The sequence below is a fragment of the Mixophyes fleayi genome, chromosome 7 (genome assembly GCF_038048845.1).
Source record: "Mixophyes fleayi isolate aMixFle1 chromosome 7, aMixFle1.hap1, whole genome shotgun sequence".
Lineage (NCBI taxonomy): Eukaryota > Metazoa > Chordata > Amphibia > Anura > Limnodynastidae > Mixophyes > Mixophyes fleayi.
Genome location: NC_134408.1, coordinates 1,530,267 through 1,557,837, shown reverse-complemented (window position 1 = coordinate 1,557,837; position 27,571 = coordinate 1,530,267). Strand labels below are relative to the sequence as shown.

The window sequence follows — 27,571 nt, the reverse complement described above, 5'->3', positions numbered from 1 at the left end:
AGTTCCATATAAGGGATCAGGTAGGAACACGGTTAGTCTGCAGCAGCAGACTAAACGTGTTAACAACCGTGTAACCCGCTAAATGGTTCAGCATACCTGTGTCCGATTCCTGTGAATGTAGATATATATATATACATACATACATACATATCCTTGCCGACTTTTCAAACAAGCTGTCCGGGAGGGAGTCCGTTGAGGGGGCGTGGTCACACAAATAGCCTCGTTAGGCCCTGCCCCCTGTTAATCTTTGCCATTTTCGACCAATCGCAAGCAGACATGTTAAGCCCCACCCCCTCCCACTTAGCTGGTTCCGGAAGGTTTACCTGCTTTCTCGGGAGTCCGGGAAAACTCCCAAAAATTTGGAAATACAGTGGTGGAAGTGGAGATATACGGGGTTATGTTATACCGCCACTTCTTCTACTACCTTCATTGTAACACTATATAGCTCCATACAATATGCATTCATTCCTCAGTGGCATACTGTATATAGGAAGGTTATACTGTGAATAGACTGTGTAACATAATCACTGTGTAATAAAACCAAATGATTTCTAGCCGAGGTTTTATGTCGTCTCTCTGCAGAGTGCGGTGTCTTCGGTCTGGATATCGTCTTCCTCATTGATGGATCTGGTAGTGTCGCTCAACAAGACTTCACTAGAATGATAACTTTTGTTTCCAAAGTGATGACGTCCTTCAAGCAGAAGGATGTGCAGGTAACGCATCCTATATATCTCAGATAGTTCTTATACAGAGTACAAGTCATTCCTATGTACAGTCCTGTCAGTCACACAGCTCTTTCTCTAACCACCAGTCAGATCAGTGACCACTTTTATTATATGCAGGTTTGAATTTGTAACAGTCGGTCACTGGGAAATGAACAATCGCTCGAACACACGCAGTAATATGTATCAGAGCTGGGTTTCTAATTATCAGATGACTGTATGCTGTGGCTCAGACAGACATGTGGAGGTCATCAGTAGTGACACGAGAGGGGTTGGTCTCCTAATTGTCTCACAGGGGAAATATGTGTTCGGAGCTTCGCTCCACTGAGCAAAACTCTGAACAAACGCAATGAGAACACAGTGAATGAACCCATGTGAACGAGAGATCTGGGGTTTAGGGCCTATTTAAGACACACTGGAACATACGATAGTTAGTTTTCAATCCTCCTCACATTGCTAAGGATTGAACTAACTTTCATATTTATTAAAAAAAACCTTCACACGTACAGCAGTTCCGAAAACTGCTGCTCCTGTCAAGTGCAAAACTCACCTTTCATTTTGCCTCTTCTCTTCTCCTCCCGACTGCGATGATGTTTCCTTGTAATCTCTGTGCGCATGCACTGACCAAAAACCTCGGGCATGCGCACAAGATCCTGGACTGCAAGAAGGTTGAGTCATGTGACAGGGAGGGATCACATGATCCCTCCACACATGCGCTGTGCAGCTCTGCTCTTTAGAGCAGAGCTGTTTTCAGTTAGGTTAATGTACGCCAGCTCCAGGTGACGTACATTAACATGGTTGAAAATTCTTATGATTGGTTAAAATGAAAACAGACATTCTAGCCCCCTCCAGAAGATATCTCCATTCCTGTAAATCCAGACAGACAAATAGTCATAAATCTGTTACTGAACAATTCTATTCAGCATCTATAGAGATGTAATATCTGATTATACCCTTTTATCTACGACAACTCAGCCTTTACCGCAGTTTCAGAGTCATCCACCACCAAGTTCACATAGGATCAGAATGTTCCAATACAGGTGCAGTTTGAAAAGCTCTTTCAAATGACAGATGACTTCTTTGGTTTGAACAATCCATGAGAACTGTTCCCCTTTATGTGTTAAAACAGAAATTAATTGTACGATCTTAAAAAATTTTTAATGATTTTTTTTTACTGGACATTTTTGGATAGCCCGAGTTTTTATGGGATCCATCTCTATAGCTTTCCAAGAAATTATATGTCCCAGAAATTCAATGGAAAAAATCTGTTTTCAAATCAGAATCTAACATGTTAACGTGGCATATAGACAATGTGTTCACAGGCAATCCTGTTGTTATTCATAGGGAACAAACAATGACATTCTTAGTGAAAAATAATTCTTTAATGAACCAATTAATAGACGGGATGTATACTGTAATACAGGATATTCCAAAGACTACCCGGAGCTTGGGGGGCCTGCACTGCATACAAACTGAGTAATTTATGATGACCTCCATGAGTTAGTAACAACAATGGTATTGTCTCTTACTGCACATGTCCAGAAGCAATGGGTAATCCATCTATAGTCTTCAACGGAATTGTTTTCCGTCTTGGTTAAAGAAGGAATTTGGTGTCTTCTATCAAACCTCCTACAAATAAAATTCCCCATAGAGCCAGAGACTATTAATGCAGGGGAAGAGATTTGACAGTTCTTGTGACTGAAAATAAATCGACATGAAACATAACAATGAGGAATAATATCTAAGGAATTCAAGTATTTATCCAGAGGGGGCTACAGGAACATCTGCCAGGTTACACCCCTTCAAGGAACCTGGGCCCAGTCATTTTCCAATGGCCTGTGATTCTTGCAAAAAATTTAATTAATTAGCACAATAATGGTTCTGCTCATGTCTGCTTCTAGAATTTTCTTGGGCTAGCAAAGGACTTTGTATACAGCCAATATGAGCAACCTCAGTATCACTCAACTTAGCTGTCAGTGTCCTGTCATGAAATGTAGAGGATAAAGATGGGCCACTTAAATGTCTTTATCCACACTTTTCCTTGGTTCGTTTAGTCAGATAGGTTTCAATAATAATACATCTGTCCAAGACACTAGGGGGTAAATGTATCAAAGTCCGGTTGGCGATGGCTTGTAAAGGCAAGTTTCATTGATGTATGTAGCAGGATTTGGATATAGATTGGTGTGAGTGAAGGATCACAAATAGCGAGCTGGAGGGGGTTTATGTTTTATTGTTGTTTTACAAACAGAAATAGAGATATCATGTAGGCAGCTTTTGTTGACTGGTGGGAAAATTCTTAGATCAGTTATTGAAATTTTGAGTTTGAGCTGGCGAGCCAACATTCACAATGAAATGGCAGAGACATTAAGTGATGTGGCCAACACGGATTGTGAGAGGTCCGGAGAGGACAGAAGCTTTTGAGTATCATCTGCATAGAGGTGATGCTGAAATCCAAAGAACTGTATTTGTTTCCAAGATAAGTGGTCTGGAGACGAGTAGAGGTCCTAGCAGTCAGTACTTCACCTGATAGAGAATGCAGAGAACAGGTGGATCCAGAGAAACAAAGACTGAATGTATGGTTTGATACGTAGGAGATAAACCAGGATGGGACAATGTCCTTAAGATCTAGGGAATGTACTATTTGTATGAGAAGAGTGTGAAATGCAACCTAGAGATCTCGGAGAAGATGGTGCAGCCGCCCCGATGAGTAGAAGAATCATTTCACTGAGTCTAGGAAAGGAGGTTAGAGAGAGTAATTTAGATGCAGAAAGAGAATATTGATAATCAATAATATGTTCTAATTCACCCATGATGATTGTAGGGATGTCACAGGATAAGAAATGAGAAAGCCAGGCAGAGAAATGTTCAAGGAGTTGTTGGTTTGGTCCAGGGGGCGATAGACTGAAGCAACACACAGAGAGAAGGGGTTGAACATCTCTATAAACTGCATTTCCAAAGATTATTCTTCAATTGCAATTTTCCAACCCGACTGATTCACTTTTGTGAATCAATATGTCCAGAAGACAGACCAGTGTGAAACAATTTTAATACTGGAGAAGGTGTAGTCTACACCCATCAGATGAGACCCACATTTTCAGATACAAAAACTGACCATAAAAAAGTTACTTCCCAGAGATCCAGTTACATGAACTCCAGATGTCAGTTAGAAATTCCAGAACATAAGCAGTTGAAGTTTTTTTCTGGGGAATTAAGTGAAATGTCTTGTTATCTAATATTATGACAATATAATGTATAGATAAGCATGCATTGTACTGCCTGTGCCGATGAACCACTTTTTTGTGTGTTTTAATTAATTTGGAACATTTAACAAATTAGCTTCCCTTATTAATTCTTAAAACTAGAAATATAATCAGCATCACCAATATGATATCATTCATCTTGATTTCAGCATAGTGTGTCCTGTGAATTTTTCCAGAAAAAAACTTACAGAACACGGAATAAATAATGTAGACTATCATGTATGAATAACACATGATGTCCTGGATCACAGGAAGTGTTGCTTCCGAACCACAAGCCAGTGTCTATAAGGAGGTCAGAGGTCAGAACTCTAGATTACATCCCCTCATCGATCTGAAGCGCATATGCCTCCTCTCTTGTTCTCAATGAGGCTTTATTACGTGTAAGTGCTTAGTTAGAGTCGTACAAGAGTTCTAGCTGGGAACCTCACTGATTGCTCACATTACATGTTGGGGAATAGCAGTCACTGAAGCGGGCAGGCCTCCTCTCTTCTTCTCAGTGACACTCTGTGATGTGTGTGAGTGCTTAGAGTCTTACATGTAGGGGAATAGCTGAAGCTTCGTGGTTAGCCTGCTGAGAGCCATGAGGCACCAAACAAATTAGTAGCTCAGGTGGAGCTTCTCTGAATAAGTATGAAGCACAGTCACTGTAAAGTAGATACGTGTTCATTTACTGAGGAGAATATATTTTTATAAATAAAATTCCCAATATAATGCACAGATGTCGAAACATTCATAATTAGAAAAGAACTGAGAAGAACACTCACCCTACAGAAAAAGATAATAAGACTGTTGTATAAGAAACAAGGAACAAGAGGTCCATGAACAGAACCCAGAAACTCGCCTTGTGGAAGTCAGTTTGTTCATTGTTCACTGAAATTAACAAGGGAAAATAAACTAAGAGCACAAAGGGATGAAAAACAATGGGTAAAAAAGTAACAGAAATATAGTAATATAATGTAAGGCAGTAATTTGGGGCATACAAGGGGGTTGGCACGCCTCTCCTGGCACAGACTCTAAGGGGTATATTTACTAAACTGCGGGTTTAAAAAAGTGGAGTGTTGCCTATAGCAACCAATCAGATTCTAGCTGACATTTTGTAAAATGTACTAAATAAATGAGTACTAGAATCTGATTGGTTGCTATAGGCAACATCTCCACTTTTTGAAACCGACATTTTAGTAAATATGCCCCTAAGAATCCTCCATCCCACAGTCCTAGGGTGAAGTATTGGGGGTACCATTCCCACTTATCTTGTGCTTGGTTTTCTGACCTCAGGAGTTATGATAACAAAAGAAAACAGCGCTGGGTATTGTAACTCTACTAACCGTAAAAGATGAGATTGTGGAGGTACACAAAACAAATAACATACATTTATTTCCAATTACATTTAAGACACAGCAAACAATACAAAATTCTTACTAATAAAATTAATTCTGATCAGTGCACTGATCTAAATACTAATCAAAAATCCAATCTAAATTAATAATATTAAAATCTGTTGTAATTATAAACATAAAACTTTAATACATTCCTGCTTGATCGGCAACTTACTACTACAAAATATCATTGTTCGCATAACACAGTATCCTTTCTGTATATCACACCCTCACAAAGAGTTGTATTTAATGATGCATCATTGCAGTTTTTATGTTAAACTATCTAGTATTTTAAAATGACCTCTCCAATAAAGTCTGTTAGTCTCTTGTGTATAAGTAAAGTGATCCTCACACCAATTAGCTCTCCTGAGTATATATTTATGATGGCCCCTGACAAGTTCTCAAGGTCTATACATTATCACCTATGCACTAAATTTTTTTTAAAAAAGTGTTTTATAGTTGTTGCGTAGCTTTGACTATGGAATAGTGAATAAATAACGATTTCTTTTGATGTTGGAGCACTAGTCCTGAGTGGTGATTATCTTTAGTGTTGTCTGTTGAGTGATCTCAAAGAAGAAAAGTAGAAACAAAAACATAGGATGAAGGTAAAATTTGGGCACAACATTATATATTTGAGCCATAGATAGTTGATGACGTGTGCTTGGAACACGCTTCACCCGTGTCTCTGGCTTCCTTCACTGGCCATGAAATCTTATCAACCTTGATTACACATGATAAATTCTTATCCCAGTCTTCTGCCTTCTTCCTTGTGCCTCTAACCAAGCTGAATCTCCATTTGATTTTAAATAAAACTCTTTGCTACGTCTTTACTTCATGTTCCATCACCTGAGTCTTTTCTTTCACTTTCTTTTGGATCCGTAGATCTACCAGCTCCCGGACTGAGCCACATGGGAAGTTTTTTCTACATTTCAATGGGACATTTATTGCTGGATTTCCAGCTCTTTTATAGATTGGCAACTTGCAAAGGCTTCATACAGTTAGCTGATAAAATGTATCACTTTTACTTTTACAACTCCTGGGGGTAAATGTATCAAATAGGGATTTTTGCAAATCTCCGATATCCGGCAACTTTTCATTGCAAATTTAAATCGGCAAAAGGTTTAGAGGCTATGTGATATTTACCCCCTGGTATTGTATAGCTTTTGAATTTATTTGATGAGTTACCTTAGTCTCCCTTACTAGATAACGATACAAAACTGAAATAGTAATGCACTAACTGTTAACTTTTATATTATCCTAATTATAGGGTGATCAGATCATAGAGCAGGTCAGATTTATACAGGATTTATTTGAAATCTGTTGCTATTCATTGATCTTCTCCTTAATGTCGTCTCTCTCCAGTTCGCACTCATGCAGTACTCCACTGATTTCATAACACATTTCGATTTCAATCGTTTTTCTGCTGTGAGAGATCCTGCACGCCTCACTGAAAATATTATACAGATGTATGGAATCACCAAAACTGCAACTGGGATCTACAAGGTGATGTAAGTATTTAGAGGTCCTTTCTGGTGCGAACATGAACAATGAGCTAACAGTCCATTGATGTTGTAGTAGTTGGCCCAGGTGTAGTATCTCTGCCGGTTACAGTGCATTACACAGACACAGTCGGAAGCTGGTAATGGGTCTCTGGAAAGTGTTATTCGTATACAGTCAGAGATCGCTTTTTCTGCTACAGTTATGTCCCGGCTCAGTATTGAGTACAGTACATGACTACTGAACCTACATGTAATAGTATGGGCATAAGATGGTATTCAGAACGAGGACAAAGATCTCCCTACATTCTGTGCTGATACATGCTACATATTGATAGTTCTTCTGATTTCAGTAGAAATATATTTCTTCTATTAAATTTTGCTTCTGAATGACAAACAAGTTTTTTTATACAAAAAAGTTGACTGGACAATTTTCGTCTCAGTAGAATAAATTCAATCCCTGGTGATGTCTCTTTGGATCCTCACATAATGGGCAGGATGTTAGGGCAGTAAAACATCACTGGTTTAAAAAAAATAGAAATGTTTTATGTTTCAGAGCTGGAATGTCTTCCCGTGAGTCGTTCTGGTTGGAGCCTGTAAACATGTTATCACACATTGGGGTCTTAGCCACACTTGCCATGTCCGCCGCTGTGATATCACGGCTAGCTGGGTTTCTACCGGTCGCCAAGTAATCCTCTCTCTGCAGGTCCCCTGCATTTCCAAAGTGCTCATCCTTCTGCAAGAATTCTGCATTCATCAAGAGTGCCGACCTCGCAAGATCTTAGCATTGCCTATTGCTTGCTCTGCAGTGCCTAGGGTTCTGTCGGTATCACCAGTTCTGTAGCTGTTGCTGGTTCTGAGTCTCTAGGACTCATTTCCAATTTTGCATATCTGTGTGCGGGTTCCAGGTCTGTGGCTGTCTCATAGTCCTAAGTTCTCCATCACTACTCACAGTTCTGAGTTACTGTCTCCAGTTCCAGCATATTTATTTCTGTGTTTCCATGTGTTACACATTCTGAGATCCCAATAGTGGGCTCCAGCTCTGTGTGCCTGGTTACGGGTGCTGGGGTTGAGCTCCCAGGAACAGTTCCAGAGTGTTGCTATGGCGGATTCCAATCTTGTAGTCCTAGACCCCTATCCCACTAGTGCTCCTCAGTGCACCCCAGATGAGCAGAGGGCTTATCAAGGCCTCCAGTCTCTGTTACACCCCTGCTTCAGCAAGATCCAAGAGTCCTGAAGTGGATCAATCATCATCATCATCATCATCATCATCATCATCATCATCTTCATTTATTTATATAGCGCCAGCAAATTCCGGTGCGCTTTACAATCAGTAAAAACAAGCGACTGTGACAATGTCCCACATCTTGCTCTAATATGTGATTATTATTCATTATTTCTTGTGGCTTGTGATGAATTCTGTTTTATCATATATTAGTTGCTACTGCTGTAATTTATTTACATTGCACAAGGTCCTTTTAGCCCACCTCACCATAGCCTTAATGGTTCTTATATATGGGTTAATACAGATCCTATATTATATAAATCATGTCAGCACTGATGAGAACTAGACCACCAGAAATGACTCTATGTAAGTTGTATATATGGCCTGAATAGTTACCTGTGTCTGTGCTGTAAACCAATGGTTCTGGGTACACACATTATCTACAGGGACATAAGGATCTGCAGGTCTCCATCCACAATTCTTTAAATAATAATGTAATTATATCACAGAAGTGTCTTATTTACAAAGGGTATTGCTGCTTCTTGCAAAGGAAATCATTGATATCGCTGGGTGGAGATGTAGATGGAGGCAAAAAAATCCACTTTGTATATCAGGATGATACATTTTTGCTAATAAGTCCCACAGCCCTGCTAAAGAGGAACATCTGAGAGCAAATCTTTATATAGGCACCACGGTGGCTTAGTGGTTAGCACTTCTGCCTCACAGCGCTGGGGTCATGAATTCAATTCCCGACCATGGCCTTATCTGTTTGGAGTTTGTATGTTCTCCCCCTGTTTGCGTGGGTTTCCTCCGGGTGCTCCGGTTTCCTCCCACACTCCAAAAACATACTGGTAGGTTAATTGGCTGCTAACAAATTGACCCTAGTCTGTGTCTGTCTGTCTGTCGCTGTGCATCTGTCTGTGTGTGTCTATTATTAGGGAATTTAGACTGTAAGCCCCAATGGGGCAGGGACTGATGTGAGTGAGTTCTCTGTACAGCGCTACGGATTTAGTGGCGCTATATAAATAATTATATAGTATTTTGGATAGAAAGTAATCAAATATTGCAGATAAATGTGAACACAAACTAGTCTGTTATTCGTGGCTTTTAGTACATAAAACTTCAGCCTTCAACCAATCACAAAGTCTGATCTAACTCTGGCATTACGAGGGAAGGTTTGGAGGTTGTTATTGTCTTTAAGCTGATTGTTGGATTTTCCTGATTTGGAACTTAGGTTGATATCTAAAATATATATATATATAAAATGTTGTTTTGTGTCCTGAATCTCTGGCATTTGTAGTGCCACAAGTGTGCATTACAGGTACTGGTCCCATCAGAAATAGAAAACGATTGTCCCGATCCTACTATAATAAATAATGTCCCCATAATGTCCATCGTAATGACAGACAAGATGCTGTTCCAGCACCTCAGCTGTGTGAACCACATCTACAGAGTGGAGTCTTGTCATGCAGTTTGGCACCCCGCCACCTCCTGTATGTGACGGTTTATACACATCCCATGTACAGAAATCAAGATGGCGGTTTTAATCGTTGGAGTATACCACCATGTGTTTAATGTGCGGTTTGCTTTTAGTAAATCAGTCTGTTTCCAAACCTCACCTCGCACCAGAACTTCTGTAGCTTCAACAAACCACAGATTAGCAAATCCATTCATCTGCGTTTCCCAAAAAAACCAGAAAACACTGATTATATCTACTAATGTCTGAAACACCTATGCAGAGAGTATGAACATTCATCATGGAAATGACTTGAACTGGAACCTGGCTGTAAGAGTACTTATCTCAGAGAGGTATTGGGTAATTCCAGGTCCTGTTACCTCAAATATGACCTGTAGCAATTCCACAGACCACCAATCCCGCTCTCACTGCTCAAGGATCCTATGGCCATCGGCCTCTGGAAGCTCCACGGTCACAATATGCTATAGACGTTGGGGTCCTTGAATTAACAATTGTGGTCATCTATAAGGTTTCCTGCTTCTTACCCACTCACCATCTGCTAGACAATCATCAATGTTACCATTAGATACCTCCTGTCCTCAATGACTGATGCAGTCTTGGTCCTAACTTACATCTCACAGAGGAGCAGCTATGGTTTGTGTAATCATCCCAAAGACATAAAAGCTCCTCACTCATATCAATGCCTGAACCCTCCATTGATCCGGAAACTGACTACTGCTGTTCAGACCCAGAGATCATTACCTTCCCAGCAGTATTAATCCCCAGACATATAAAATAAATAAACTTTTTACAGCACCTCCTATACAATGCAGCCTTAGTATATCACAAAGTGCCACTACACTCAAAGCAACATAAAATATATAATGTGTAAACCAAAGACACCAGTATATCACATAGAATAAATCCAGAGTAGATGGCTACATGGAAATAATTAGAGTTCAGGGTCACATATAATAGAACTTGATGTCAATGAACTATTTACAGGTCTCTTTTTTTCTCTTTCCTTCTCAACTTGTTGAGATATGATATTTCTTCAAAATGTCCTCATTATATGTTGTCAACATGTATAGTAGACAAAAAGGAGCCAAGCAATAATATAGTATAGTAATTTGTGACAATCAATGGCACAAAAAAAAAATAATAATAATAAAATTGTACAATCTATAACCACTAATTTAGTGGGTGTTCAAACACTACCAATAGTATTACCACCACGTGGAATAATTGCACTAACTTTCATGTGCACCAATGGGATAAATTGAACAATCACCGGCAGCTGTCGAGAGATTTTTCCATTCTTTATGGTCTCCCAATATGGATATGTAAAATATATGAATTTAATCTAGGGTGATACCCTTAAAATAATCTACAATTTTAGTTCCATATCTTGTATATAACTGTGGATTTCTAAAGAAATTAGTGTAATTTTTATTTGCTGATTATCATTAGGATTTTTAGTCAATCAGTTCACTCCCACCAGAGCCCAGCAGCGTTTCAGCGTATAGATGGAAATAGTCCAGGGTTTCTTTCTCACTGAATCGCTGTGCTCAGCTGTAGGTACTGTATATATGGCCCACAGCCTAAACCATTTACTCTCCATGTGCACAGACATATCTTCCCCTTTGTATTTTGAATAACATAAAGCCACATAATTAAAATACGATACTAAATATTTCATTGCTCACATAGACCAGTAGGTCACCAGTTCCCCGCACCTATCCCACTGATTCCCCACATAACACTGCCCACTGTCTGACTCCTCCTCACTGCAATTTCGTTTTTAATTTAAGACCTTTGATATAATATTAATAAATCTGGGTCAGGAGACCAGTTGAGATATGAGAACACTATCATGTCACTTATCTTTATATTAATAGCATTAGTACGACTTTTATGAGTGAATTATTTTTATGATGCCGTTGTCTGAGCAGGGCACATCATATATCAAATTAAAGATCTCGGTCTGTAGATTTGCAGAAAAATATTGGTGGTGTAATCGGTTACATCGTTTCTGAGATTTGTACAAATTAAACAGGCTCTACTGAGGAAAGATGTCGTCCTCATCCTCAACCTCTGATTCCTCTCCCCCTACAGTGTGTACTTCCTCCTCCTCACACATTATCAATTCGTCCCCGCTGGACTCCACAACCACAGGTCCCTCTGTAGTATCTGGAGGGCAGTGCTGTACTTCATTGAGGAATTGATTATTCATTTTTATAAACATCATTTTTTCAACGTTGTGAGGAAGCAACCTCCTTCGCCGCTCACTGACCAGGTTCCCCGCTGCACTAAAAACTCTTTCCGAGTACACACTGGAGGGGGGACAACTCAGGTAAAATAGAGCCAGTTTGTACAGGGGCTTCCAAACTGCCTTTTTTTCCTGCCAGTAACAATATGGACTGTCTGACATGTCTACTTGGATGGTGTCAGCAAAGTAATCATCCACAATTTTTTCTATTGTGACAGCATCCAATGTAGCGACAGTAGACATGTCTGCAATGGTTGGCAGGTCCTTCAGTCCGGACCAGATGTTATCAGCATCCCCGCCAGCGGCTCTTTTAGGAAAACTGAGCTTTTTCCTCGCAGCTTTATCCTCCAAATTTTTCCATTATATGTAGCACAACAGAGCGTACCCCTAAGCCACACACACTCGGCAAAGCCTTTAAAAATTATATGCGGCACAGAAGAGTACCACTGGACTTATACTGCAGAATCAGTGAACTTTGTAATATTGCAGTATCAATGGACTTATACTGCAGGATTGTTTTTGGATATTTTTTTTAATCTCTTTTTTTATATAATTATTTTTTTTTTATTTTTTTTTATAACTTTTTTTTAAATTTTTTATAACTTGGGAATAATGGGGAAATAACAATGCTCTTAGAAGGACAGAGCACAGGACACAGCACCACTGGACTGAACAGGACACAACACAGGACCCAGCAGCACCACTGGACTCAAAATTGTCAGAGCACAGCACACAGCACCACTGGACTTTTACTGTTGAATGTGTGAACTTGGTAATATTGCAGTACCAATGGTCTTATACTGCAGGATGTGTGAACTTGGTAATATTGCAGTACCAATGGGCTTATACTGCAGGATTGGTTTTGCAAATTTTGTTGTAATTAATTTTTTTTTCAATTATTTCTTTTTTGGTATTTTTTTTAATAACTTTTTTTTATTTTTTAAACACTTGGGAATAATGGGGAAATAACAATGCCCTTAGAAGGACAGAGCACAGGACACAGCACCACTGGACTGAGCAGAACACAGCACAGCACAGGATATAGCAGGGCAGAGGACCACCTAACACAACCTCCCTCTACCCTGATCAATGCCTGAGAGAAGATGGCGGTGGCCAGCGGGGAATTTATAGGATCCGAGTATCGCGAGATCCGACTGCGGGATTATGACTCAGAGCCTCGGTTTCAGTTTTGCAATTGGCGCCAATACCCAGATCTGTCTCGGATCGGCAAGGTTCGGGTGGGCTTGGATTTCAGATATCCGAGCCCGCTCATCCCTAGTTATTTGCAGCCATATATATCGGTGTGTCTTGCAGGAACCATGGCCAGCAATGTAACTTCTATGGAAGAACTTTTAAATATATTGTTGTATATAAAGAAATTCTTTAGTTCCTTTAATATAGTGAATGATATTAGTTATTTATTCATTATACTTCGTTGTTAAAATTTCTACCTGTAATGTAGTGTATAAATAGTTATTGAATTCTGTTAATAAAGTAATTTAGTCATTACATTTCAATTTAATTTAAGGCGGTCACCGCTGAGTTTCTGTAGTATACATGAATGAATTCTCCCTACATCTCCAACCTCATCTCTATTCATGCTCCATCCCACCCTCTCTGATCTGCCAATGACCGTCGCCTCTCCTCCCCTCTGATTACCTCCTCACACGCGTGAATCCAAGACTTCTCCCGTGCTGCCCCCCTCCACTGGAACAAGTTCCCTCCCTCCATCAGAACATCCCCTACTCTGTCCAGTTTCAAACGGGCTCTAAAAACCCACCTCTTTCTCAAAGCCTTCCAGTCTCCCACTTAACTTCCTACCTTTTCTGCCTCCCTCCCCTCTTCCCCCTCCCCTTAATCTGCCTCCGTTCCCCCTTCTCTTCCTCTCACCCCGTGTCTCTCTATTCTGTCTACCCCTCCCCTTAGATTGTACGCTCCCTTGAGCAGGGCCATCTCTCCTCCTGTTTCCTGCACCTTTAACTCTGTTCTCCAGCTACCTTTCCCCCCACCTCTCTGGGGGTCTCCCCGTCATCCGCGCCCTTCCTCTTGGGCTCCGGCGCCTGCCGTTCTTACCTCCCCCCTCTCTCTAGCTGTGCTTTGAGCTTACTGAGTTACTGTGCTTATTGTTTACTGTACCGTGCCTTCCCACCTTGTACTGTACTTGTTTGTCCCTGTACGGCGATACGGACACTGAGTGGCGCCGTATAAATAAAAATTAATAATAATAATAATGAGGGGGTGAAGGCAGTGTATATGACCAGCTCTTAATAACTGAGCTTTTCCTGCCAATTGTCACTGGAAATTCTACTCCAATCTCTCCTAAATTACACCCTGGTGTAACCCCCACTCCCCATCTTAGGGGGTCAAATATTATTCTCAATGGTTAAACATAAGTCTTTGGTGAAACTGTTGGCATTGTGTGGCTACTGTGTCCTGCTTTCAGACCCTCCACAACAAAACAAATATTTAATTTTATTTTTCTCTCCCCAGATATGAGCTCTTTGTCCCCAATGCTGGATCACGGGACAGAGTCCAGAAACTTCTTATTGTCATAACTGATGGAGAGATATATGGTGATTCCAGGACACTTCAAGATTCAGTTGCAGAAGCAGATAAACAAGGGGTTGTTAGGTTTGCCATTGGGGTAAGTATCATAATACAAAGCCACGTATTCATAAGACCACTAAGATATCTGTTCTGTAGGACACTTGTGATAGGATGCCGGGTTTATTCATTGTTCTTTGATTGGATCACAGGTGGGAGATGCCTTCACAAATCGTGCGGCTTACAAAGAATTACAAACGATTGCCTCATCGGATGACCGAATCCTGCAAGTCCATGACTTCTCAGCCCTCAGTCAGTTCCAGAATACCCTGCAGGACAAGATTTTTGCTATTGAAGGTAATATGATCATACCTCCTATTACTTTCTTCCATTTCTCCTCCATTTAAGTTTATTTACTCAATAATCTTAGTTCACCCGTAAAACGTGCTTGGCCCACCTGCAGATGTTTGACTTTTGTGTAAAATGTCCCACTATAAATACCTACAGATGGATATGTTATCTCTGACCCCTATATTACCTTTTTTGTGTTGTCTTCTCAGCTGCTGAGACTTAGGGCTGCCACTAGGGGGCATGGGAGGTGCAACTGTATGGAGCTGTTATTAACCGCTATTGCTAAGGCTCATCTGTTGCTTCTTCTGACCACATCCCAGATCTGTTAATCACTGCTGTGTCCCGGCAAGAACTTACAGCCGGGTGCATGAGCAGGGGTATCTGATTAATCAATCAGCCTCTTGTGGCTGATTTAGAGGGCTCTTGCCCTGATGTTTTGATTGGGCAATATCACTATTTAAGGCAGGAAGGGTTTAGCCTCCCTGAAAGTTATAGCGGTTCTGTACTTCACGTTACTGACCAGCTCCAGTCTTGTGTTTCCCTTTACAATGCAGCGCAGCTTTAAATTTAATCGCCGAAGACGCTGAACACGCCGAAGTTGATGAATCCGGACATTAATACATTTACCCCCTAGTCCTGTTCAGGTCCTAGCTGGCCACATTCAGACAATTTATTCATTCAGGAGGAAGCCTCAAAGTCCTCTCAGGTCACCCTGGTACCGCAGGTGAGCACGAGTTAAATTAACCGACTGCTTCTCTGGGGACCGAGCCTGTTCTGCAACTTAAATTACAGTTACATGCTCTATTTTCATTTAAGACCCCGCTCCTCGGGATCTGAGCAACAAAAGGTTTGGTAGTGTCATCTTCCTTCTCCAGGGTGACTCTCAATCTTGGGCTTTCAGCTTAGGTCCAAGTAGTCCTGCCCTGCAGTCTGTTGATGTATTTTTTAACACCCTGGGCCTTCTCTATGGTGATCCGGATCGCGTGACAAATCTAAGGTCCCTGAGACAAGGTCAGCAGACTGATGAAGAGTACTGTGCTGAATTCAGGCACTGGTCCACCAATGGCGTGTGGTGTCACCCTGCCCTTCGCAGTCATTTTTGCCTTGGTTTGTCCGTGCAGATCAAGGACTCCCTGGTGCAATATCCTTCACCAACTACTCTAGAGAGTCTCATGCAGTTGGTGGATAATATTGACCGAAGGATTAAAGAAAGGAAAGCTGAGAAGGAGGTATCATCATCCTGTACCCATCCGGTCTCCTATTCTGCACCTCTGGAATCATCTGAACCAATGCAATTGGGTGCTTATTGTCTTTTCCCTGAGGAAAGATCAAATCAACGCTCCTTTGTTCCTGCCCTAACAAGGCGGGAAAATATCAGGCCTAAGCATTAAGGAAGAGGAGCGCCTAAGTCTTCAGATAGTCTCTTCCAAAAATTCTGTTTTGATTCCTGCCCAAATTGCCTTTGGTGCTAATTTCACCTCTGTCTCCGCGTTTTTGGATAGTGGCGCAACCGGTACTTTCCTTGGTGTGGAATTCATCCAGACTTTAGGAATTGGATGGAAACCACTTGACTGGAGGCAGAATTATTTCTAAGTCTCCACTTCTGCAACTTTTGGTGTGTAGGTGTGTACTCTCCATTTCACAACCCTCTCTTTCTACCTGGTCTCCTGTCCTTCTGTTCTTCTGATTCTGGGGCATCCATGGCTCCAGTGCCACAACCCTATTGATTAGATCAAGGGGGAGATCTTTCGTTGGAGTACGACCTGCTCCTCCACCTGTCTGACCTTACCCCTCTGGGTCCTGTAGCCTTGTTCCGAGCAGCTTCCCATTCCCTATCAGGATTTCAAAGATTTTTTTTTTAAGAAGGCGAACTTTTCACCTACCCATCAGGCAGATGATTGTATCACCGACCTCATCCCTGGCTCTAAGCTACCCAAAGGTAGATTATATGCACTTTCAAATCCAGAGACCAAGGCTATGGAAATGTTTGTGGAGGAAAACCTGCAGAAAGGGTTTATCAGGCTATCTAAGTCACAGTTAGGAGCCGGTTTCTTTTATGTCTTCAAGAAGGATGGGAGTTGGTGCATAGAGTTTCGTGACCTAAACAAAGCAACGATCAGAAACACATATCCGCTTCCCCTTATCTCTGTTCTCTTTGACCAACTCAAACAGGCCACTATATTTTCTAAGATTGATTTGCAGGGAGTTTATAATCCGGTCTGGATTAAAGAAGGCAATGTGTGGAAAACCGCCTTCAATACCCACTCGGGTCACTACGAGTACCTGGTCATGCCATTTGGTCTCTGCCACGCACCCACTGTTTTCCAGGACCTGATCAATGGTGTCCCATGGGATTTCATCCAGGATGACATCTTGACCTATTCCCAGTCCCTGGCACAACACCACCAGCATGTCAGAGAGGAATACTCTCATTAAACTAGAGAAGTGCGAGTTTATTGTCACCAAAGTTACATTCCTGGAGTATGTCATCTCCCCTTGTGTGTTCTCTATGGATCCCAGCAAGGTCCATGCATTCCAGGATTGGGCGTTTCCTACGAATTTGAAAGCCATTCAAAGATTCTTAGGCTCTGCTAACTATTATAGGAGGTTCATCCTTTCATTCTCTGTACTGATGACATCCATCACTATCCTTACCCGTAAGGGAGCTGACAGAGTCAATTGTCAACACTCCTATGCATATCTCTCCCGGAAGATCTCTTCTGCAGAGACCAATTATGATTTAGGAAAACGAAAGTTGTTAGCTATCAAGTGGGCGTTCGAAGAGTGGTGACACTGGCTTGAGGGAGCAGCCCATGTTATCTCAGTATTCACTGACCAGTAAATACAGCCTGCTAAAACCCTGAACTCCAGGAAAACTCCAGGGCCCTCTTCTTCACCCGTTTCAAATTCATCATTACATTCCAACTAGGTTCTAGGAACATACGGGACAATGCTTTGTCACGCAGTTTCATCTCCACTCATCTCTCAGCTACTGAACCCCTTCCTATTATTCCTGCTTCCTCCATCGTTTCAGGCCTGTCTCTAGACCTGGGCATGATCTTCAGCATCTGACACCTACTGAAGCTCCTACTAACAGGTTGTTCATTCCAGATGACCTTAGGAGCGCCGTATTCACTGAGTCTCATGACAGCAAAACCTTTGAACATCCTGGAATTTCCAAGACTTTTGAGAATCTGTGTCATGTGTTGCCCTCCTTGCCTGCTGATATCAGAGAGTTTGTGCTTTCTGATGAAGTCTGCACAAGGAACAAGTAGTCCCGTAATTGTTCGGTACGTCTACTCATGCCACTGTCTGTTCCAGAAAGACCTTGGACACACTTATCCATGGACTTCATTGTGGATTTGTCTCAGTCATCAGGCTATAACACCCTCTGGGTAACTATTGATCATTTCAGTAAAACGGCCCACTTCATCCCACTTTCAGGGTTGCTGTGTGCATGAACCTTGGCTTCCCTGTTCACCCAGCATGTCTTCCGGCTGCATGGACTTCCCATCAACATCATGTCTCTCAATTTGTAGCTTCCTTCCAGAGATATTTATGTACCTTTCTTTGGATTAAACTCAGTTTGTCCTAAGCTTACCATCGACAGTCCATCTCTTGAGCAATTTCTAAGCTTATATGTATTAAAATTTCATGACAATTGGGCTAACCTGCCCCATGGGCAAAATTCGCCTACAACAATGCCTGCCATTCATACACACGTGTATCTCCCTTCTTCTGCAACCTCGGTTTCCACCCTCTGACAAACACTTTGGCCACTCTGGTTCCCTTAGGTCTGTCTGATGTTCGCCATACTGCTGTTCGCATCACATGAATATGGAGGAAGGTTCATGTTGCCCTCAAACAAGCCTCTTTTAGATCTAAGCACTTTGCAGATCTGCATCGTAGACAGTGCTCTATTAAGGTTGGTGACAGACTCTGGCTCTCAACATGAAACATCTAACTCAAACAACTCTGCAGAAAACATCCCAGGTTCATTGGACTTTTGTAATTGTCAAATGCATTAATCCAGTGGTCTTCAGATTGGATCTTCCCATTCTCTTAGAATCCCTAATACCCATCATTGTTCACTTCTCAATTCAGTCTCTTCTTCCAGCAAGTTCAGGTCTCATCAGGCAGACAGACCTCATCCTGTCTCATTCTGAGTGGGGCCCCAGGTTGGAAAATTGAGCAGGGACTGTGCAGCATTATTGGGGTCACCCCTATCCTAAATAGGGCAGGCACCATCATTGCTGTATCTCCTGGTAGCTGGCTCCTCCCCTGGAACCAGCCACCAATGAACTGTCTTCCTTTCTAGGCCTGCTGTCTCCCATCCTCCACCTCTCTTTTCCCAGCCATCCACCCCTTCCATCTCTACATGTGGCTGTGGACTGCCTCCTGCTACTTGGAAGATAGATAAGTGACATGGGGTGATTACTGTGGATGTGTCTCTTTTTATAATATGTTTTTTAGTGTTTATTATAATATATGGGGTAGGTATTTTAAATTGGGGTGCAAAGGCAGTCTCTGGACATGTGCTAATACTAGTAAAACATTCCTACAGTAAATGCAATATACAGAATATCTCTATCTCACAGTATCTGTGCTGTGTTTTTCAAAGAACCATCTTCTCTCTTTTTCTGTGGCAAAGGGCATGTGGTGAGATCTGTGGGGCATGTGGTGAGGTCTGTGGGGCATGTGGTGAGGTCTGTGGGGCATGTGGGGAGGTCTGTGGGGCATGTGGGGAGGTCTGTGGGGCATGTGGTGAGGTCTGTGGGGCATGTGGTGAGGTCTCAGGGACATGTAGGGGGCTTTGATGGGCATGTAAAGTGCATGGGTGGACTTCTGGGGAGCATATAGTTGCTCAGGGTGTCATTGTTCCATGCACAACATCAGCGTACACTGTACCGATGGGGGATGGTCAAAGAGAAGAGGAGGGGCCTGCCTGTTTCATTTGTACCGGGCCCCACAATCCCTTATAGCAGCCCTACTGAGAATACTAATCACAGGACAATGTAGAAGTCAAGTATGAGGACCCACATAACAAAAGAGCTCACAGGTGTGGCCTAATGAAAGGTCTGACATGATTGTGATGTTACCAACTAAACTCGTGTAAATCGCACCAGGAGTGTTCTATATCCTTCTAGGTTATGGTTATTTAATTGTTTTAATCCATATAATTAATATTTTTATGTAGTACCATATATCCTGAAGGTGGTGCTCCCACACAAGATATCAAGAATTCAAGTCAACAGAGAACCAATGTGTTTAAATGGGGCACTCATAGAATAGAATCAATGTAAAACTTATTGAATTTTATTGATATACATTAAAATAAAATCATCAAAAATAGTAGAGTAGTGAAATATTAAAAGATGTAATTGACAAATTAAACCAAAATGATTTGTGAATATCTGTTAAGACTAGCAATCTCTGCTAGTACGCGCCGTCCTTTCTTTTAATATAATCAATCAAGGTATATATTAATAGTGTATTCTATGTGGATACATAGATCATATAACTAGGATGTAAGGACTAAATAAGATAATGGGCTAATTGCTGTTGTGTTACAGTGATAATACTCCAATCTGGATTCTCCCTTCTCCGTAGTAAGGAAGCTATGCCCCGTACTCTTAGAATAGCGTTCTGAGTACGGGGAATAGCTTCCTTACTACGGAGAAGGGAGAATCCAAATTGGAGTATTATCACTGTAACGCAACAGCAATTAGCCCATTATCTATCTATGTACTAGCAGAGATTGCTAGTCTTAACAGATATTCACAAATCATTTTGGTTTAATTTGTCAATTACATCTTTTAATATTTCACTACTCTACTATTTACTATTTTTGATGATTTTATTTTAATGTATATCAATAAAATTCAATAAGTTTTACATTGATTCTATTCTATGAGTGCCCCATTTAAACACATTGGTTCTCAGTTGACTTGAATTCGTGATTGTGATGTTGTCTAATGTCTTTGGGGTCATTGCTGACTGTAGGTCTATGGAAAGAAATAACTGAGGTCAGGTAAAAGAGGACGCTGTCACAAACTTCTACATTTGTTCATACACAGATGGGTAAACTAAAACTTTGCTTGGCATAACTTTCCTTTATTCTAGGCTCAGTCAAGCAAAACATGTTGAGGTTAGAGTGCCTTTATAACCTACATACTTCTTACAGATCAGATACTGTCTGTCCTAGAAGTGCTATCTGATCTCTCTCTCTCTCTCTCTTTCTCTCAGGGACACAGTCAAACGCGGCAAGTTCTTTTACGGTCGAGATGTCTCAGGAGGGATTCAGTGGGACCCTAACACCGGTACATATCAGAATTAGTATTTAACTTGTAGGCTATCACTCCATTAATCCACTCTTGTAGATACCTGTATAACTGCTTGTAGGTCAGCAGATGTCCTTTATTGAGCTATCTGCAGGATGCACTGGAGCATCTCTGACCTTACAAGGCTCAGGAAAATAGGACAATCATTTCTGTATCAGTAACGATGATACAAATTACCCCACTGTGAGGTTCCAGGTTATCACCATATTGCCAAACCAAACACACACAGAGCGCCAGAATGATTCTTCACTGCACACAATACTGAATAAGATGTCCAATATATGTCTATACCACAGTATTGATGATATGAGAGTGCTGATATTCAGAGGAAATATTAAAATTAAAAGAGGAAAAATAATTGTGATATCAACGCTTAAATGGTTGTTTATGACTCTGTAGCACCTAACTAACCCACTGAGCGCTAAACTGTGCCTCTCATGATGTTTGGATGCTAAAATCTAATGTTGATGTAACCTAAGGGACAATAAGGACCTATTTCAGCTGGAGCATCAGGTTACAGAACAGTCCGGCCACACACACTGCATTATCACAGCCACTAATGCACAATTGGCCCTAAACTGCCATGATGCCCAATTCTAATCAGATCATTACTGCATTTGGCAGTAAATGCTTTTGTGAAACAGCGGCTATCACTTTGTGACTAATATGCCATAAAGTAACAAGTCACAAGTAACGCCACATTGGACGTAGATCCTGACCCTTATCCCATGTGTCTGTACTGGTTGGATGAACTCATATTGATATGATGATTCTAGTTCGGATATTGCAGGAAATCTCTATCTTTTCTCTCTGCCTCTATTAACCATGTTTTCTCCTCCTCAGGATGGGCCAATCCTCGGGGCAGTTGGAGCGTACGACTGGTCAGGGGGGGTATATAACTACAGGAATAGGCAGCAGAGTGGTACCTGGATAAACACTACAAAGGGCGAGACTGACATGAGGGACTCCTATCTAGGTGAGAACATATGTGTGGTATAGAGCAGTGCTGAGTATGGCACTGTTGGTTATTAATGTGATTTGAAATTATACTGGGCAGGCCTGCTCTAGTGGTTATGAAATATTATTTGGTTGATGACACAAGGCCTACTCTGGATCACTCTCTCTACTGCAGTAGATGCTATCTCTTCACCCACCAGGGTACGACCCTGATAACTCCTACCTGACTTGCCCAGACATAGATAAACACACAAACAGATGGGGCAAGCCACTTTGGCACATTTACCTTTAGGAACTAATAAAAAAGGTAATATGATGGATTAAACTGGATAATGAGTGTAACACAAGAACACAGATAAGTGCCCTTGGATTGCAATGCAGATGGACAGAACACGGCATTCCCAGACCCCGTAGCAAAATTTAGGGGAGGGACCAGCAATGATGATATGAGAAGATATGCATTTATTGATAACAGGAGTTCTGTGTAGTCAGCGGCCAACTGAGGAACTCATATCCAGAGAAATAAACCTGATTCAGGCTTTTGATTCACTGAATATGTGTCTGACATCTCCAGGTTATGCCGTGCAGCAAGTGAAAGATGATCTGATCGCGATCGGTGCTCCAAGATACCAACATACTGGGAGGGTCCTGATCTTCCGAACTGACCCGAGCACCTCACAATGGTACCAGAAGGCTACAGTTCATGGCGATCAGGTGACTTGGAATCTATTTTATCATGAAATATATTTAACAGTTCTCCTATATTCAACCTTGTATAACATGTTTACAGATCATATTTTACCATAACACAAACCAATTACTTTTCCCCAATGTAAGTAGTTTCCTCACTTTTGTGATGTATTTTGTCCTTTCAGATTGGGTCATACTTTGGTTCTGTGTTGAGTGTGGCCCGTGTGAAATCCTCCAAATTTCTCCTTGTGGTTGGGGCCCCAACATATTACTCTCCGAGAGCTGCAGGTGGTCGTGTGTACCTGTGTCCCATCCCTGTTCAGGTGAGACCTCCATTAGAATATAACTGTGTCCCATCCCTGCTCAGGTGAGACCTCCATTATAATATACCTGTGTCCTATCCCTGCTCAGGTGAGACCTCCATTAGAATATACCTGTGTCCTATCCCTGCTCAGGTGAGACCTCCATTAGAATATACCTGTGTCCTATCCCTGCTCAGGTGAGACCTCCGTTAGAATATACCTGTGTTCCATCCCTGCTCAGGTGAGATCTCCATTAGAATATACCTGTGCCTCATCCATGCTCAGGTGAGACCTCCATTAGAATATACCTGTGCCCCATCCCTGCTCAGGTGAGACCTCCATTAGAATATACCTGTGCCCCATCACTGCTCAGATGAGGCCTAAATTAAAATATACCTGTGCCCCATCCCTGCTGAGGTGAGACCTCCATTAGAATATACCTGTGCCCCATCCATGCTCAGGTGAGACCTCCATTAGAATATACCTGTGCCCCATCCCTGCTCAGGTGAGACCTCCATTAGAATATACCTGTGCCCCATCACTGCTCAGATGAGGCCTAAATTAAAATATACCTGTGCCCCATCCCTGCTGAGGTGAGACCTCCATTAGAATATACCTGTGCCCCATCCATGCTCAGGTGAGACCTCCATTAGAATATACCTGTGCCCCATCCCTGCTCAGGTGAGGCCTAGATTAAATTATACATGTGCCCCATCCCTGCTCAGGTGAGACCTCCATTAGAATATACCTGTGTCCCATCCCTGCTCAGTTGAGACCTCCATTAGAATATACCTGTGTCCTATCCCTGCTCAGGTGAGACCTCCATTAGAATATACCTGTGTCCCATCCCTGCTCAAGTGAGACCTCCATTAGAATATACCTGTGCCTCATCCCTGCTCAGGTGAGACCTCCATTAGAATATACCTGTGTCCCATCCATGCTCAGGTGAGACCTCCATTAGAATATACCTGTGCCCCATCCCTGCTCAGGTGAGACCTCCATTAGAATATACCTGTGTCCCATCCCTGCTCAGGTGAGACCTCCATTAGAATATACCTGTGCTCCATCCCTGCTCAGGTGAGACCTCCATTAGAATATACCTGTGCCCCATCCCTGCTCAGGTGAGACCTCCATTAGAATATACCTGTGCCCCATCCCTGCTCAGGTGAGACCTCCATTAGAATATACCTGTACCCCATCCCTGCTCAGGTGAGACCTCCTTTAGAATATACCTGTGCCCCATCCCTGCTCAGGTGAGGCCTAGATTAAAATATACCTGTGTCTTATCCCTACTCAGGTGAGACCTCCATTAGAATATACCTGTGCCCCATCCATGCTCAGGTGAGACCTCCATTAGAATATACCTGTGCCCCATCCCTGCTCAGGTGAGACCTCCATTAGAATATACCTGTGCCCCATCACTGCTCAGATGAGGCCTAAATTAAAATATACCTGTGCCCCATCCCTGATGAGGTGAGACCTCCATTAGAATATACCTGTGCCCCATCCATGCTCAGGTGAGACCTCCATTAGAATATACCTGTGCCCCATCCCTGCTCAGGTGAGGCCTAGATTAAAATATACATGTGCCCCATCCCTGCTCAGGTGAGACCTCCATTGGAATATACCTGTGCCCCATCCCTGCTCAGGTGAGACCTCCATTAGAATATACGTGTGCCCCATCCCTGCTCAGGTGAGACCTCCATTAGAATATACCTGTGCCCCATCCCTGCTCAGGCGAGACTTTCATTAGCAAATGTAAATTAGTAGTTGTTACTGGAGTTCTGAGATAAGATGATGAGAGTAGTACATGAACCAGACCTATTATATATAGTGTTTCCTACTGTGGATTTGGGATACACAGGTGTGTCTGGTTTCACCAGACTAATCCACCTGGTAATCCAGTTAGTGAGATTAGATGACAGGTTGGAGGATCAATTGATGGGGATGTCAAAGATTTAAAAAGTTTAAAAAATGTGTTGTAGTTGATCAAGGGTTTTCTGAATATGGGGAAATGTTGCTACATTCATCTTTTTAATTATCTTTTTATATCATTTTGTATAATGTTTTACTTATTAAAGGGGTTCTCTAGCTCAGATAAATGATTTACCCACATTAATTTATTTTAATAGTTGTTCTGTTTATTCTTATCTATCAATATTTCCAGCCTTGATTGATCAGTATGCAGACAGTGTACACCACTCAGCTGCCTGACAGTAACCATATAACGGATCTACAGACCCTTGTGTTCGTGCAGCTTTCCTGTCTGTCTGCTATATCGTAATGTATGTGTACGGTGGTCTAAGGTTCCACTATAGTGTACTGTTAAATATTACACATTCCAGCATATAAGAGAAAAGAGAGCTGCAATGAAAGACAGACAACGATTAACCTGGAGGGACGAGTCGTTCTCATGTTGCTTCATAATTGATGTCAATGGCTTTTTCTTCCTTTTTTCTCACATTATTCTACCTCATATTTTTATTTATATTTGTTGTCAATGTTACTAAAACCATTTTACAACTGTTCCTCTTTCTTTGTGTACTGTGCAGTTATATCATATATAACTAAGGTCAATATTATCTATATGTTTTCTTGAGCATAAATGGCAGAAAATTAAGCTGATCTGAGTGTGTTTGGTCCCAGGTCACGAATCCTCGTATTCCCATGAAGAACCTCGTCACCTTCACATGTCCCCAGACCCTGCAGGGTGAAAGCAGCCAGTCTGAGGGTCATTTTGGTTCTGCCATCTCTATTCTACCAGACCTGACTGGAGATCCATTTCCTGACCTGGCCATCGGGGCCCCCTGTGAGGACAACAATCAGGGGGCTCTGTACATCTTCCCAGGCCAGTCTGAGGGCTTCAGGACTTCATATATACAGGTGAGAATACTGCAAAGACTGTCATCAGTAAATATCACAAACCACAACCCAAATAGAAAAAAGTAGTCAAAATGTAAATCACACAAGAGTTATACTGAATTGTGTCACATAAACTCCACAAAATTATAAAAACATAATCAGTACCAGAAACTGTAGTAACTGCTCCAACTAATTGTAAACTAGTTCTCTTCAAAGTCATCACCAGAAAGCTATTATCTAAATCAGGACCTAGAAATTTATCTCTCAATTACAGTAAAAAAAAAAAAAAAACCCTGCAACACACAAAATCTTTCAGTACAACATCTTGGACCCTGAAAATTAATTTTTGAATAAACAATCTTCTATCAGATATTATTCCCAAAAGATCTCATTCATTAATTTCTGTAACCTTTTATTTTCCACATTGTATACAGAACAAGTACCTCTAGCTTTACCCTACTGATGACTGTTGCCATGAACACTCAAATTAAACTAACAATAAGAATCAATTTGCACTGTAGTCCATACATCAAAATTATCTCTTTTTGGAATAGAAAGGAAATATCTCTTCTCAATGATCAGATCTGTACTGGAAAAGCCTGTGAGATCCATATCTTACTACTTTCAAAAGAGTCATCTCCATCTCGCTGAATCTCAGCAAAGAGAATATCCATAAGAATCATCTTCACCTTAAAGGAATTCAGGAAGGAGGATATCCATCAGAATCATCTTCATCTCACAGGAACTCAGGTATGAGAATATCCATCAGAATCATCTCCACCTCAAAGGAATTCAGGAAGGAGGATATCCATCAGAATCATCTTCATCTCACAGGAACTCAGGAATGAGAATATCCATCAGAATCATCTTCACCTTAAAGGAATTCAGGAAGGAGGATATCCATCAGAATCATCTTCATCTCACAGGAACTCAGGAATGAGAATATCCATCAGAATCATCTTCATCTCACAGGAACTCAGGAATGAGAATATCCATCAGAATCATCTCCCACTCACAGGAACTCAGAAATAAGACCATCCATCAGAATCATATCCATCTCGCAGGAACTCAGGAATGAGACCATCCATCAGAATCATCTCCACCTCAAAGCAATTCAGGGATGAGGATATCCATCAGAATCATTTCCACCCCAAAGGAATTCAGGAATGAGAACATCCATCAGAATCATCTTCATCTCACAGGAACTCAGAAATAAGACCATCCATCAGAATCATATCCATCTCGCAGGAACTCAGGAATGAGACCATCCATCAGAATCATCTCCATCTCGCAGGAACTCAGGAATAAGAACATCCATCAGAACCATCTCCATTTCGTACGAATTCTGGAATGAGAATATCCATCAATGTAATCTGCATTACACTGGAAGTCAAGAATGGAAAGATCCATCAGAATCATCTCCGTCTCGCCGGAACTCAGCAATTCATCAGAATCATTCCCTACTTATGTTTCTCATCAGAAAATTTTCTGGCCAGAGCTAATGTATAAAACCTATTAGCAGCTGGAAAATTCAAATCTTCAACCGGCCCCAGTGCTTGACAAACCCTTTAACCAGCATGAGTCTTGCCATAGTGAAAACATTCCAAGATGGTCAGTGTTAGTATCTGTATGGAAAAGAGATGCAAAATAGTGTGCAGTCTCCTCTCAGAACAGGCCTGGACAATTTGTGGCTCTCCGTGTGTTGTGAAACTACAAGCCC

The 27,571-nt window shown here is 41.6% G+C and overlaps 1 protein-coding gene and 1 long non-coding RNA gene across 2 annotated transcripts in view; one reads left to right on the top strand and one right to left on the bottom strand.

Annotated features, from left to right (window-relative positions):
* Nucleotides 1-27,571, top strand: part of LOC142097133 (integrin alpha-M-like) — a 79,916-nt gene that overhangs the window by 26,597 nt on the left and 25,748 nt on the right. Inside the window, exons 6-14 of the mRNA XM_075178738.1 lie at nucleotides 583-713; nucleotides 6,721-6,866; nucleotides 14,295-14,448; nucleotides 14,561-14,705; nucleotides 20,946-21,019; nucleotides 21,884-22,016; nucleotides 22,572-22,711; nucleotides 22,873-23,010; nucleotides 25,636-25,872. Coding sequence (XP_075034839.1) covers nucleotides 583-713; nucleotides 6,721-6,866; nucleotides 14,295-14,448; nucleotides 14,561-14,705; nucleotides 20,946-21,019; nucleotides 21,884-22,016; nucleotides 22,572-22,711; nucleotides 22,873-23,010; nucleotides 25,636-25,872 — 1,298 coding nt within the window. The remainder of the gene's footprint in view (nucleotides 1-582; nucleotides 714-6,720; nucleotides 6,867-14,294; nucleotides 14,449-14,560; nucleotides 14,706-20,945; nucleotides 21,020-21,883; nucleotides 22,017-22,571; nucleotides 22,712-22,872; nucleotides 23,011-25,635; nucleotides 25,873-27,571) is intronic.
* On the bottom strand, nucleotides 23,077-23,340 carry LOC142097148 (uncharacterized). The gene is made up of 2 exons (XR_012678135.1): nucleotides 23,282-23,340; nucleotides 23,077-23,193 (listed from the first exon to the last, which is right to left on the bottom strand). It is a non-coding gene; the product is annotated as an uncharacterized LOC142097148 (long non-coding RNA).